We start from the raw sequence: 14,940 nt of genomic DNA, 5'->3' as shown, positions 1-14,940 counted from the left end.
TACCATCTGCTCGGCCACAATCTGTCTGTCTGTCTGTGTCTTTCATTTGCCGGAGCCTGTTTTACTGTCTCTTCTTCTTTGTCTTCTCTCTCTGGTGCTGTTGTTCAGACCTCCAAAATCACACATTATTTCCCTTCTTTTGTTTTTCTGGTCTTTTATTGCTTTTTTGTTTTTGCTTAAATGTTGAGCCAAGCCAATTTGAATGTACTTGTTGCCATGGCAATACGGTGCTAACTAGTTTGTAAAACTTCCTTTCAGCATTTTCCTACCCACCCTCGTCTGTGTCTGTCTCCTCACTCCCCTCTCCTCTGCCTCATCCCTGAGTCCGTCTGTAAAAGATGCCGTCAAATCGATCTGTTCTTCCTCTCCATAATTCATCGCTGAGATCACGTCATTCGCTGACAGTTTTAGTGACACTGTCTGTTATGTTGTACAGGTGTGTGGGTGTGTTTGTCTGCCACAGACTGTGTGTCTATGCGCAAAAAGCAAGGAGACTACAGACATGTTAGAATCTCAAACCTCCCCTTATTCTTTGGGAGGAAGCTGTTGATGCTACAGTAAATTCTGCCGCCAGGAGCAAACATCACTCACCGGGTTCTTTTTGGTTGTTTTTACCATAAATTACTTTCCGTGGGAATAGCTCCTGAACATGTACAGTGTGCTCCCTCTCAGCAGCCCCTTAGCCGTTACACACCTTCACACCTGAGAGCTCTCTAGTTGTCAGCTACAGGCAGTGCTGGTGAAGCTGCTGTGAATATCAAGTCAAGTTTCAGCAGCATCTGAAACAAATCTGAGCAGCAACAGAAGTGTTCTTACAGTTCCTTAAGTGCTTCAATGAGTGATGCCTGCTTGTTAAAAGCTCTTTGATTCGTTTAGGTTCATGTGGAGTGTAAAATGTTTAATACATGAATGCCTGTGTTAATACCGAAATCTAGATTTGCTCTTTTGAAGTGATTCTTTCATCAGGGTGACTGCTTTTCTTTCTTGTCTGTGCCCATTTTGTATTTCTGTGACTTGCCTTCAATATGATTACACCTGTGTGGGAGACGAAGTGTTGAAGCGTTAGGTGTCAAATATGACTAAGCAGCTCAGCGCAATTTCGCTATACAGAGTTTAGGGAGTTCAGATTTGCACTTGTGCTGCCTGCAGTCAGAAACATATGCCATTAAATGCAATATGGTGGGTGCTGATTTGTGCAGACAATGTGCTTTAACCTCAAAACTGTCTTTTTGTGGATTATATGTTGCACAATCTGATCTACAGTAACACTCTGATGAAAAATATAGAATGCAACTGGGTAACATTTTGTTTTACCCACAGTGTCATTATTTCCTAGAAAGGAAGTGATACGTAATTGATTTCTCCCTGAAAAAGATTGTGCGTCACCATTTGTTACAGGCAAAATAGAAACATGTTTCGACTGGTACACTTTAATTAATCCAATTAACTGCTAGTGTAACCTAGAGAGTCTTTCAGTCAGTGCACAGCAGGTCAGCCGAACATATGTCCACAGGGAAGCAACATACAACACAATAATACATCGATATTTACTTGGGTTTAAATGGATATATGTCATTAAACTTATAGTGGCTCTCTGAACAGACTTCCTCTGGAAACAAAAACTACTTACAGACTCAACACAACTAACTTAACTGAAAGAACTGTCTTAGAACTTTTGCTTACTTTGAATTAAACCAACATAACTTGTTCTTTACAGGAAATCTCCATGGAGATTATGAAGAAATTACACAACCTGTCAAATAAGGTGTTAATTTTCTTACATGTTTCTTTTGTTAGTGATTTTCATCTTAAATGAAGTGACCAGAATGGACACTGACTCTGTTTACATGCACAAACTGTTCTGTTCTCTATCATATATAGACGATCTCCCCGCCCAGTAGTTAAATCATAACTATGCGAATTATGCCCATAGTATGATAATAACCTCCTCACTCACAGAACCAAGGTTACAATGTAACCAAACAATTTTTATCCTTATTCCATAAAAAGACAAAATTTCCACTAAGCCTTTTACATGGCTAATGAAAGTGAATATTTCATAGATATTCCTGTTGGCATGCTCATTACATACTCCGATTAACGTTCCCTAACGTCGTTTATCACGTCAAAATGTGGAAAAGTGGAACGGCTGTCACATGTGCCAAGATTTTCTCAAAGTTTTCAACCAGTGGCAGACGTGTTCGACATGCAGACACAGCCTCCTTCTTTCATTCCTTCAACCACTTTCTTGAAAAGGTCGGTGTTACGATATTTGCGAATATTCTCAAACCTGTTGACATCCAAGTCTGTCAAAATGTTTAAAAGGCTGGAGCCCATCCTAGCTGTTGCTGGGTGAGAGGCGGGGTACACCCTGGACAGGTCACCAGACTATCACAGGTATGACACATAAGCCCCTTTTACACTGCCAGATTTTCCGCGAATGTTGGGCCATTTTGCCGGCAAGCTGCGAGTGTTTGGACACACAGAGCCGGATTGGCGAGTTGATCCGAGGTGCCCAATTTTCCCCCTCGTAGGGTAGAAATATTGGCGGAACGTTTTTGGTTTAAAAAGAACGAGGCGCCCTTCCGCCACGGGAGGGGCTGTTGATGACTTGTGGGAGGAGCTGTTGATGACGCCGCACGTGCGATCCACTGGCGGTGGATAAACAGGAAACAGCTGATAGCAGGAATTAGCAAGCAGCTAGTAGCAAGAGGGAAACACAAACCTGACAGACACTGTAAAGATGAGCAACTGGGGAGACAAGGAATTGCACACCCTCCTTGTCCTCGCAAACGAAGAGGACATTAACTTTGTTGCCGGCCGTTTTCTCCGGTGTGTTAAACACACTTTAGAAAGGCGGAGATCTCTGATTGTCTGGTGGCGAGACTATAAAGAGGCACACAGTCATTCACACTGAACATTCACACCTATGGACAATTTAGAGTCACCAGTTAAGCCAGAGTACCCGTAGAAAACCCACGCTGACACAAGGAGAACATAAAAACTGCAAACGACAATGCTATCCACTGTACCACTGTGCTGCCCAGAAAATGCTTAGCAGAATATTAGGGTGCATTTAAACATATTCGCTGGCACACTTGTGCCACGATAGTCAAATTAATCCAATAGTTTGTCACCAACTTCTATTTGGCACTTGGACTTTTGCTATTGAAGTGTTAATTCCTGCTTTGGGCAACAGTTCCTGCAGGACCAGAGCAACACATACTATTTCCTCCTAAGATAATTTAATGTTGTCTGCCGGTTCCAGCTTATTTAAGGTACCCTTATTTAGCTTGTGGCAGTTCTCTACTCCACATGGACAACTGAGACGCTTTGGTGCCGAAACCAGCAAATGGAGGGGAAAGACATGATTAGGTTGGACTCTCTGTCCTGCCTTGTTTACTGTGCTGCAGTGTCACAAAGTTCACAAATGTACCATCAAGCGGAGGTAGTGTTTGGCTGTCTCTGAGCACAACTGATTGAGTGAGTAATGTCTTGAGATTTGGATGATTGTAGGTAGAAGTTGCAGAGTGAACACTTTGTCTGGGCCTGTCTGAAAGGACATGAAAAGCAATACTATAATACAAAAACAATGTAATACAGACATTTTTTCAACTCACCAACAATAGATAAAGTAGTTTGTCGGACTGAAAACCCTCAAAATACCGAAAAAAAAGGCTACTGAAGGCTCATTAAATGGTGATGAAAACTGAGTTTCTAAGAATAATCTACCTGATTGCAGACTTAAATGCAAAAAAGATGAAATTCAGCTCGAATGATCATTTCTATTTTCTCCTTTAGGCTTTTTATTTTAACTCTGAGGTGAATCCTTCAGGCTTATAATATTAATTAATCCCAATTAAATTCATCACATGTCTGATAAATTGCCAGATATTTTATGATCATATAAATTGTGTCACAGCAGCAGAGGACAGGGATGTTCAGGGAATCACTGCAGTACACCTGAAGGGAGTAACCTGCCCCTCAGCGTGAGGGGAGCAGGAAACAAGGAGAATGGAGCCAATTACAATTATTACCGCTACTGTTCGTGAGTGTGTGTGTGTGTGTGAGTGTTAAAGGACAAGGAAGGCCTTGCTTTAGGGAAGGACAATGTGTTATTTTTTAAAGGTCAAAGCTGATTTCTTATCCTCTTGTCAGGCGTTTTTAGATCAGGTGTGTGTTCAAAGAGTGAGGACAGATTTTGAAAGTCAGGACATTTTGTCTGCCCTTCGTTTCTTCAAAAGCCTGTTTGAAGGTTAAGACTTTAGAGTTTAGGTAAAGGTTCAAAGGTTTGGATTAAGGATAAAGCTGGTGATATATGTTTTTCTAATGTCAGCAATGGTGTAAAAAGACCAAAGCCTCACTGCTCTTCACTGCCCTGTCTGTGGCAGTCAGCCCCAAACCAGTTAGTTCCTACTGAAGACGTTTAAAAATGAGAATTCACCTATCTGAGCCAGTGGATTGGTGTCAGGACTGATACTTAGTTACTGACCTTATGAGTGTGTGTACGGAGCTCTAAAACTTGCTAGTAGTTGAGCTTATGGTACTTGTTGTTACAATCCCTAAGAGTGATCAGCGCTTGCCTGGCATCTTGTGTCTTGCGTGGGAGAGGGATAATCCCTTCCTTGGGGTCATCAGGTGGGCACCCTCCTTCATTGGTGTTTCACTTGTAGGCCCACGACACCTCCAGAGGGCTCAACGGTGACACCTGGCATCCCAGGTGTGCCTCCTCCGTTTTTACCCCTCATGTTGGACATCTCGCAGACTAGTTGGGGTCCCTTCTCTTCCTCCAAAGCCAATTCCTGCTTCGCTCAGCAGCTTCTGATAGTGACTTGATGGCTTGTCGGACCTGTCCTCATACCCCCATACCCTGCAGAAGCTTGGTTGATGATGTGGCTTCAAATCCTCTACACCCAACCTTTACAGGGAGCATAAAAGATAAATTAAGAGATTTTTTTCAGAGGTTTTGTTGACAATGAAAACAGAATATTACTATCCTTTTATGTTAAAGCACTGGTTCTCAAATTATGGTATGTGTACGACTTGTGGTACCTGAGCTCCCCCTACTGATACGTGGATGAATCTCTGAAATATATATATTTTTAAATTGTAAATTAATTTAAATGTATATATTATGTTTTAAAAAAATACTTTAACTTTGAAATCCCTAGGATCTCATTTAATTTTGCCTTTCCTGTGATGTTTTTGGTTTGAAATTAGCCTGTTTTTTAGTTGCGTTCAGCTGGGGATGCCAAACGGACGTAAAAACACTGCAAATGTGTCTCCAAACGCAAACCATTGCGAAAAAGAGGAGCAGATCAGGAGGAGAATATTTTCAGCAGCCCTGGGAAAACTTGAGGTGTATGAGAGTTGTGTGAAAGAGCTTAAGTGCCAGTTGTAGTGCTACTGATGGACGTGAAGGAAACACAGCTGATGGGAACACTGACAGATCCTAATGGTGCACAGTTGCCTATTGTAGCATAGCATGTTTAGTATAGGACGTCTTAAGCATATTCGAATATTTGGATGGATGTGTGTCCCCCAATATACAGTATATATATACTTTTTTTTTTAATATAACACATATTTAACCAGGTAAGTCCAATTAAGATCAACAGTCTCTTTTACAAGGGAGACCTGGCAGAGACAGCAACGCATAAAAAGTAACAGTCAAACAACCTCACAATAAAAACATAAGTAGACAGTAATATGATAAAATATTAGAACACCTACGCACAATGACAAGACCCAACCGACTCATTATCGTTGTACTCTAGAGAGCTTTAAAATCAGGTAGAGAGACCTTAAATCACTCATCCCCTGTTACACTGAATTTGTGAAGAAAGCTTTTCTTTTCTTGCATACCGCCTCTGTGAACAGGGAATCCAAAAACAAAAGAGAGAGAGAAAATTATAGATTGCTTGAAGTCACTGGGGACCACGTTGAACAGCAGCAAAACTATATCAAAACATCTGTCTAACACAACTCAGGCAGTATTATCCAAGTCTCATTTATCCAGACATGTGCTCAGTACTTCCCTAACACTTGCATTTTCGCAAGTATAGACAAGTAGCGTGCCCAGGGAAGCTCTTTTGAGCTCTGCTTAAAGGAAAGTATGACTGGAGTTCAAATGCGTGATAAAGTTTTGCTGTTGTTAAACGCCGCACCCCCATGACTTCAAATCATCAAGATATTTGATTTCTCTGTTTAACGTGGAGGCATGTGAGAACGCTTTCTTCATGAATTCATCATTAATACGAGGTGAGTAATTGATATATAAATGCTCATTTCATGGGTGAAGTATTCCTTTAAGGTTTGAGCTTTGTGGTGTAGTTGCGGAAGTTAGTGTTGGGGGATTTCTCCCTCCTTCTGCTTCATTTTCTGTCATCCAAAACCATCCGCATTGGTTTTTTAATTCTCATGACTCACAAAGCTATAGCACTCTGTTTGCATTGTTCCTGCCACCATGGGAAGCACAGATAGACAAACGAAACAAGAGTTGAAAGAGAGTCTTTCAGAGGTTGATTAGGATTTGGCAGTTTTTTAATGGTCTTTCCTGCCAGGTAATGCTGGCTATTGTTCATACTTTCATCCAAAGATAAAAACAAAGGGAAACCCTTTCCAATTTACTAACAATGCACAAACTAATTTCTGTGTAGCCACGACTGTACTTTTACAAGAAAGTGAAGGATTCAGTTATGACAGAAACTTTTCAGATGTTACATAATCAGAGTGCATAGATGTAGTATTCACTGCTGTTGTTACCTATTAGATAAATGTGTGCAAATACAATTGTTTTGCAAACTAGTAAGTAACTTTTGCCAGTTTCCAGTAAGGCTGGAAACCCTGCTTCTCTTTCTTCCTCCCCCTCGCTCTTTCTGTCAGACAAACTCATTTTATCTCCTTAGTTTGTCAGCCATGTCGTGACTCCCCCTACGCCAGAGTACTCTCCCTCTCTCTCTCAATTTCTGTTTACTTTCTTGGCATGACATAGAAATACATTTGTGTTGCCAACACATATGAAAGAAAGTAGTGAATAAATTACAAAATAAGCAATGGGGATACCACTCCTGGCTGTAGCTCAGGTGGTAGAGCTGGTTGGCCGTGCATCATAGTGTGTTTTGATCCCCAGCTCCTCCTCACCATGTGTCTCTGTGGTTTTAAGCAAGACATTGAACAAAAACTGCTCCCAATGCACAGGCTCTGTATGTGAGTGTGCAAGCCACTAAACAAAAGCATCTTTTATATGATTATGATATAAAGAACTATAAAAGGTTAACAATTTCTTAACAAAGCTGCTTGTGTGTGTCCTTGATGTCTATCAGACATGTTGAGTGCATTTCCTCACTAATGAAACACTTGCAGATCATCATTTTTAGATATTTTTAATCATGTTTGCTTGCTAGCAGACTTCCTCCTCACTGCCTTTGCTAGTTGTTGTGTTTGTCCAAGAGACATTGGCACCACCAACTGTCAATAAATAGGTTGAGGAACTGAGGGCAGGAACATAGTGTATAAATAATGGGCGTAGCTACTGTGACTTGTGGACTACCATTTTGAAGCCTCAAGTTTGGCGTCTTGTTTTTTTTGGGATCCAGAAGTGACCATAACTGGACAAGTGGGTGGGGCTGTGGAGGAGCGAGGGGTGGATTTCACTCATAGACTGTGGTGATACCTCAGATAAACTGTCACTTAAGCGGCCCCACCCTTAAATATGCATAACATTGGGCCCTAATAAAATGGAAACAAACAAAAAAAATCACCCCCTTGCAGTTGTCATGAATGTTGAAATTAGAGAGAACAAAACAGTTTTTTGTACCAGGCTGTAAACATGTTTATTTCTGCTGTTAAGTTGGGCATTTTACCACGGGGGTCTATGGGGATTGACTCACTTTTGGAGCCAGCCTCAAGTGGCCATTTATGGAACTGCAGCTTTTGCACTTTTCGCACTGGCTTCATTTCTCAGCCTTGGTGGTTGCTGCTTGTGCAGCAAGTAAATTGCATTGCTCACGTTTTGCATGTGTGAACATTTTTTAAAAGCATTGCTCCATAGTTCTTATAGTGGTTAAAACAGACAAAACACCAGAGAAGACATTCTTCAGGCACTCTCAGGCAGAACAAGGAGACGCTTCAAAGATTAAAGACAAAAATACGTAATTTAGTTTGGCAAATTGTTTAAAAACCAACCTGTTTTCACTTAAAGGTAGAAATAGCCATTGAATGACTATTGTAAAAGTTTGCATCAGCTATTGACAGTATCAAAAATAGGGTTTGGTATAATGAAAATTTTGGATTAAAGCTGTCAATATATTTTGTATCATATCGTGGGTACAAACCTCTGAGATTGCCATGGGTAAGAGATCCAACATAAAGCCAATGTCATGACCCAAAAATCCCAGTGTGTCTAAACATTCAAACACATACCTACTTGTGGAGCAATAAGAAAGCAAAAACAAACACACTATAGCCCCTTTTACACTGCCAGATTTTCCACAAATGTTGGGCCATTTTGCCGGCAAGCTGCGAGCATTTAGACACACAGAGCTGGATTGGCGAGTTGATCCGAGGTGCCCAATTTTCCGCCTTGTAGGGTAGACATATTGGCGGAACTCTTTTAGTTTAAACAGACCCGAGGCGCCCTTCCGCAATGGGAGGGGCTGTTGATGACTTGTGGGAGGAGCTGCTGATGACGCTGCACGTGCGACCCACTGGCGGTGGATAAACAGGAAACAGCTGACAGCAGGAATTAGCGAGCAGCTAGTAGCAAGAGGGAAACGCAAACCTGACAGACACTGTAAATATGAGCAACTGGGGAGACAAGGAACTGCGCGCCCTCCTTGTCCTCGCAAACAAAGAGGCCATTAACTGTCGAGTGACGGAAACGGTGAAGGACGGACACCTTACGAGAGAATTGCCGAAGGACTGACCAGCCGCGGCTTCCCTCCCACATCACTGGTTACATCACACACTGAGCTACATGTTTTGTTACTTGCTCACGCCCCCCATTGCCCCGAAAAAGGCACATTCTGTATAAACAAAAGTAGGCAGGTGACATTTTGCCGCACTCCCCGATTTTGTTTTTATACTGCCAATGCTGAAAAAAGACTGATTGGGCTTTCCTGCACATTTGCACAACTCTTATCTAAAAAGGGTTTAAGCCTACTATCCAGAGCCTGAAGCCACTGAGCCTGTCTAGTGCCTGCATACAGGTTAACATTTGCACAGAGAAGCACAGGTGAGACTGCTCAGTTCAAATCACAGCCGCCCTAGCCTTACTTACCTAAGGCGTATTCAGATGGCTCTTGATTGGTGGCCTAATGCACATGGAAAAACAGGGATCAGCTGGTGACAGGGGAACACTAGGGTGCAACCAGAGGTGGTTGATCTGGAAACAGAGCCCAAAGGGAGTTCCTTATAGTGGGGTAGGTGATGTGACGACTTGCATGATTGACAAGGGAAAAGACTGCATCACAGCAAACATGTCAACACAAAGCACAGTCACCTGACAACTTTAACAATCATCTTGTGCACTGGTTTTCAAACTATAGTACATGTGCCGCTGGCAGTCGCGGTTCATGGAGGACTCTCCAAAATATTTTTAAATATTACATAAATCAATGTAAATATATACAATACTATCAAAATACTACAAAATATCAAGATAAAACCATTGAACTCTGAGATCCCTGAAGTGTAATTTAAAATCAGTTTTGCCTTTCCTGTAATATTTCTGTTGCAAAATCAGCCAGCTGTGTACTCAGGTTCATGAATGTAGCAGGTACGTATGCCGTTAATTGGCTGGGAGCTAAACTGAGCGGAGGCAGAGTGTGAACCACAGTAGAGACACAGGGAGCTTCTCTTAAAAAGACACATGCTCTCCTGAAAACATGTTCTCTGTAATTTTGTGGGGGTCTCTACAATACTGACAGTATGATATTTTTTGCCATGCATTTCTTTTGCCCTGCGTGTTATTCCTGCCAACACCATTGAAACGTGATGGTGCAATATCATAAACTTCATTTTATCTTAAAGATTAGAAACATCCTCCATGTATCAGATGTGCAAACATAAAGCAAGTTGGCCGACGTGCTTGCACCTATGACTGCTTCTTAGCAAACAACCTGCCCCCCGTAAAGAACCAAAAGATAAGTTAGCTCCTCTGAAAGCTGTGGTATACAGTGCATCCCAAGTCTCTTAAATTGCATCCATGTTTCCCTCACTCGCGACTTTTCATCGTGTCATAGTCCCTCCCACTAGGGATGCATGGAGAGCTGCAAGGAAACCGTTCGAGGAGAGAGGAAATGAGGAAATGTGTTTTTGGAGAAATGGACCTTTGTTCCCTCAGAAGCGTCACGTTAAGTGACACAGCTGGATCAGCTGTCAGTCAGCTTTAACAGCTGTTTGTGTTTGTACTCACACTAATAAAGGCACACAGTTATCAGCGGCAGAGCAGCAGTATTTTCTCTCTGTTTAACAAACACCTGCACATAAATAATAACCTGCATTCTTTATTTATACTCTACTGCGCTCCACTCAGGGGCACAGAATGCGTTTATGTTTTTTATTCATTATGTGCATCTGTATTTATTGATATTCAGATTGTGAATTCATTCTTTAATAACCCGGGATATGATTACGATGTCTTCTGAATACTAGAGATTATTTATTAGACTAAATGCTTTAGGGAAAATTGAAATTCTGTAACTCATCAAACTGATGCTCAGGAGTATATAAGTGATGTATAAAGTGTTTCTTACTGATAGACAGCCTCTCTCTGACTTTAATTGTCTCTGTAATAAAAGCTAACGTGGGAAATAACAGATCTTGAAAAGAAAAATCATTCTAATAAATGAAAGTTGTTCGTGCTCCCGTTGTTGTTCAAACCTACAATTTAAACAGCTGTTTTCTAACCAGATGGTGAGCAGAAAACAAATAAAAGGGGCGTCGGTGGCTTAGTGGTAGAGCAGGCGCCCCATGTACAAGGCTGTTGCTGCAGCGGCCCGGGTTCAACTCCAGCCTGTGGCCCTTTGCTGCATGTCACTCCCTCTCTCTCTCCCCCCTCCACACTCATCTGTCCTGTCAATTAAAGGCTTAAAAATGCCCAAAAAATATCTAAAAAGAAAAAGAAAACAAATAAAATATAAAACTTCGGAGTTAAATCTCTTAACTGTTCTCACTGTGGTATGAAACTCAGGTGTGATGAGTTGTATCAGATCAGTCCATCATGAACAGCGTCCATTTAATACAATATGGGGGCTTGTTGGGCAATAAAAGACTTCCATGAAGGCTGCTCTTGCGTGTACTTGCTCATCACTCCTCAGAGGTCCCTCCTCCCTCCTAGCTCCTCGCTCCTCAGAGCAGAAAGAAGAGCTTTGGGACAGCCTTCAAAGTGGCGCATCAGAACAAATCCTGGTTCAAGTGAGGAGTGAGGAAATGACAAATGAGAGACTTGGGATGAACCTGTTGTTGGCACACTGAGCAGGTGTAAAGTAAATTGTTTTAAAACATTGTAATCATGCAGATAAGGAGGGGAATATTTGGAGTAGCCCTGTTGAAACCGAAGTGGGCAACAATCAACCGAGTTCAAGTGCTGGTGACTACGTAATCCAAGATCAGTTTAATTTTATCCCATAGACGTCAAGAGATTGTCATACATGCTTTTATTTCCTCTCCTTCTGAGCACTGTATCTCACTCTACACATTTGAGTCATGTAACTCCTACTTTAGTTTCTTGTCATTGGCTTCCAGTAAATTTTAGAATTGAGTTTAAGATATATTGATAACTTTAGGGGTGTCCCCAACTAAGAATTTTCATAGTCGAATCTGATTTGACAGATTTTTCCTTTAGCCGACTAATCGTCGAATCATGTTGTTTTCTGCCTCATTGATTAATGAGCTCATTTGCATCAGTTTCCGCTCCAGAGAAAAGAGCTAAAACAAGCAAATAAACAAATTTAATTCTTCAGTTGGCATAATAAGATAATGATAATAACAGTAAAAGAGTTATCATTTTATCTTTATCTTTATTCCTTTCACTTCATCAAGGTATGATGCTCTCGATGAGCGCAGACGTGTTGCAGCCTTATGCATGTTTTTAACAGGAGTCGTTTCTGACTCGTCAGAACTTGCCATTTCATTCACAAATAAACATCCAAAAACATCTTCAAAAGGTTTAGAAACAGTTTTCCTTCTTTCAGACTTCAAGTTACTTCATTAATCAACTCAGGTTCATACAAGTTCATCCACACGGACCATGCGTCACCGCTCTCAATTGTTTGGCCACATCGGAAAAAAAGTAGCCAAATAAAAAATCAGAGTCTATCAAGAAAACTAATCAGCGGCAAATTTGTTTCCAGACACTTCAGGTAAACGAATAATCCTTCAATAAATTTTGATTTGAGAGCACATACCTCCTCCAAAGTGTTTTTTTTATGTGCTCTGCCCCCGTGAATCATCACCACATGATTCCCGAGCGCGGCACCGCAGCTGCTCACCGCTCCCTCAGGGGATGGGTCAAATGTGGAGAACAAATTTCCTCGATGCTGCTCTGATGGTCCTGCAGCGCACTCACTCACCTCAGCTTATTTGGATCGAGCAACTGGGTGATTTATTCATGCGTAGTAATGATTATGCCGACTGATTAAACGCACGCGTCATTTTCAATTTTTTATTAACAGAAATTAGGCTGATGTTTGTATCAAAATAGGCTATATATCATGGATTACTAGAAAACAAATACATTCTATGTCAAATCAAGATGTTTAGCAGCAGTGAGCACCCCCATATAGTCAGAATGGTACGGTTTCATAACCACGTTTTGCGACGATTCGACAGCAACACTGGCAGTCGAATCAGACTTCTCCGAATCGAATCACCGAATCATTGACTATTCGGGGTCACCCCTAGATAACTTTTAAGGTCTGTTTTGGACTAAGTACATCTCAGATCTTCTGACTCCGTATGTGCTGGTCGTAACCTGAGGTCTTTAGCCAAGGCTTTACCAGCCATTCCACACTTTGGGCTGAAAACCAAGAGTGACTGGGCCTTTTCTGGTCTCTGGAACGACCTCTCTGTGGACATCAGGCTAGGGGTATCTTGTTTATCCATTCAGATTGTACAAATACAGTTGTGTCAAAAGATCTATCACACATAATAACTAACAGATTATTTGTCACCCGCCTGTTATGCTTTGTAGCAGCATGTACCAAACCAAACTACCAGTCCTGCAGGGTTTCTCTCTTCTTTCAACACAAAAAGCTTTTAATCATCACCAAGGGTCGTAAAGTCAGAAACTGATTTTCCAAACTGAAATAAGCCCAGGCAGCTCTAATGGTCTCATATTTTGGAAATGTGCAGTGGAATTGTTTCTCCTCTTTCATATCTCTCTGTGACAAAACGCTCCTCTGTCTCTGCATCATTTCGGTCCCTCTGTTCTTCGCCATGGTGGTAGATTACACACACGTTCACACAGAGACACTCAGACGCATTCAGACACACACAGAGGCTGCAAATAGCTCGTGCCTGTGTCTTCCTCACTGTTTGAACAAGTGTAAGAATCCAAGTAAAACCTCTTTGCTCTTTCTTTTGTCTTTCCAACAGAGAGATCGTTTTGTGAAGCTTCTGGATCAACTGCACAACTCCCTGCGTATCGACCTCTCCATGTACAGAGTGAGTGTCTGCTCTCAGCTGCTTTTATTCTTGTCTTCACACACACACACACACACACACACACACACACAGATCTATGGGTTTAGTCCGTCTCTCTGTCCCCATTCATTGACACAAAAATGTCATGGTGGGTAAGTATAAGTCTGAATGCAGCGAGTCAACATGGACTATTAAATTATGATCTGTCTCACACCATCTTCAGCAAATATCTTTCCACCTCCTGCCGTCATTTGGCTTCTTCATTTCCTCCAATATGCTCTTGATGTAAAAAATATTCTCCACTCAGCTACTCAAATGTTGTTTTTTTCTCTCTCTAAAGTTTATTCTGGGGTCACAGCAGGTGTTTTTATAGAGTTTTGTCAGCTGAGTAAATTAGGAGCTCCATATGAAGAACATCACCAGGCAAACAGCCTCTATGATTGAAAAACAGAAATCAGGTTTAGAATAAAAATGCCCTTACCGACCAAAAAAGAAGATACAACTGGTTAATTGAGCTGTTTAACATGTGTGCTTATGTGTGTGTCTGCAGAACAACTTCCCAGCCAGCAGCAAACCTCGCCTCCACGACCTCAAGTCCACAGTGGATCTTCTCACCAGCATCACCTTCTTCAGGATGAAGGTAGAAACAAAACATCAGCGTAATAATCATCACTACTACTTATCTAATGTTAATTTGGACTTTAGCATTGTATGTTGGCGCGTTGACTTTTTAACAAATAGGTCTTGGAGGATTCTGAGTTAACAGAACACTGTCCAGTACGCATTTTTCTTCCACAGGATCCCCTCAGGGATGTGCTCTTTCTCCTCTTATATCTGTTTATACATAGGTGAATGTCAGAGTAATCACGCATCTAGATTTCTCCTATATTACATGGATGACTCTGTTATTGTAAGTCTTCTTCATGGATCAGAATGCGATCATGGCCCACTACTGGATGAATTTGTTAATTGGTGTGACGAGGGTTTTCCCTGCCTAGCTAAAACAAAGCCAGGCCACCTGGGTGATTTTGGCCATCGCCTTGTTAAAGCGTGTGTGTGTGTGCATGGGGGGCGTTCACATGTAGCGCCTTTTGCGCACACAAACCCATTACTTTCCATGTAGACACGCATCATACACGCTCACAACCCAAAGCGACGCCGTAGCTGCACGCATTCGGTGCGACACACTTGTTTTTTCGTCTGACGCACAGCTCCATTGACCTGCTTTCTCCCTCCAGTGTTGTGTCAGATCCCGGTTCCCCCTCGGGCTGTGTCTCTCCTACTGTACTGTTT

The 14,940-nt window shown here is 41.7% G+C and overlaps 1 protein-coding gene across 1 annotated transcript in view; it reads left to right on the top strand.

The window, feature by feature from the left end:
* The window catches only part of LOC125890162 (protein unc-13 homolog B-like), a 309,728-nt gene that overhangs the window by 223,264 nt on the left and 71,524 nt on the right, over window positions 1-14,940 (top strand). The window contains exons 22-23 of the mRNA XM_049578657.1: window positions 13,600-13,668; window positions 14,198-14,287. Coding sequence (XP_049434614.1) covers window positions 13,600-13,668; window positions 14,198-14,287 — 159 coding nt within the window. The remainder of the gene's footprint in view (window positions 1-13,599; window positions 13,669-14,197; window positions 14,288-14,940) is intronic.

Source organism: Epinephelus fuscoguttatus, linkage group LG6, assembly GCF_011397635.1.
Source record: "Epinephelus fuscoguttatus linkage group LG6, E.fuscoguttatus.final_Chr_v1".
NCBI lineage: Eukaryota > Metazoa > Chordata > Actinopteri > Perciformes > Serranidae > Epinephelus > Epinephelus fuscoguttatus.
This window is presented reverse-complemented; position numbering and strand designations above follow the sequence as displayed.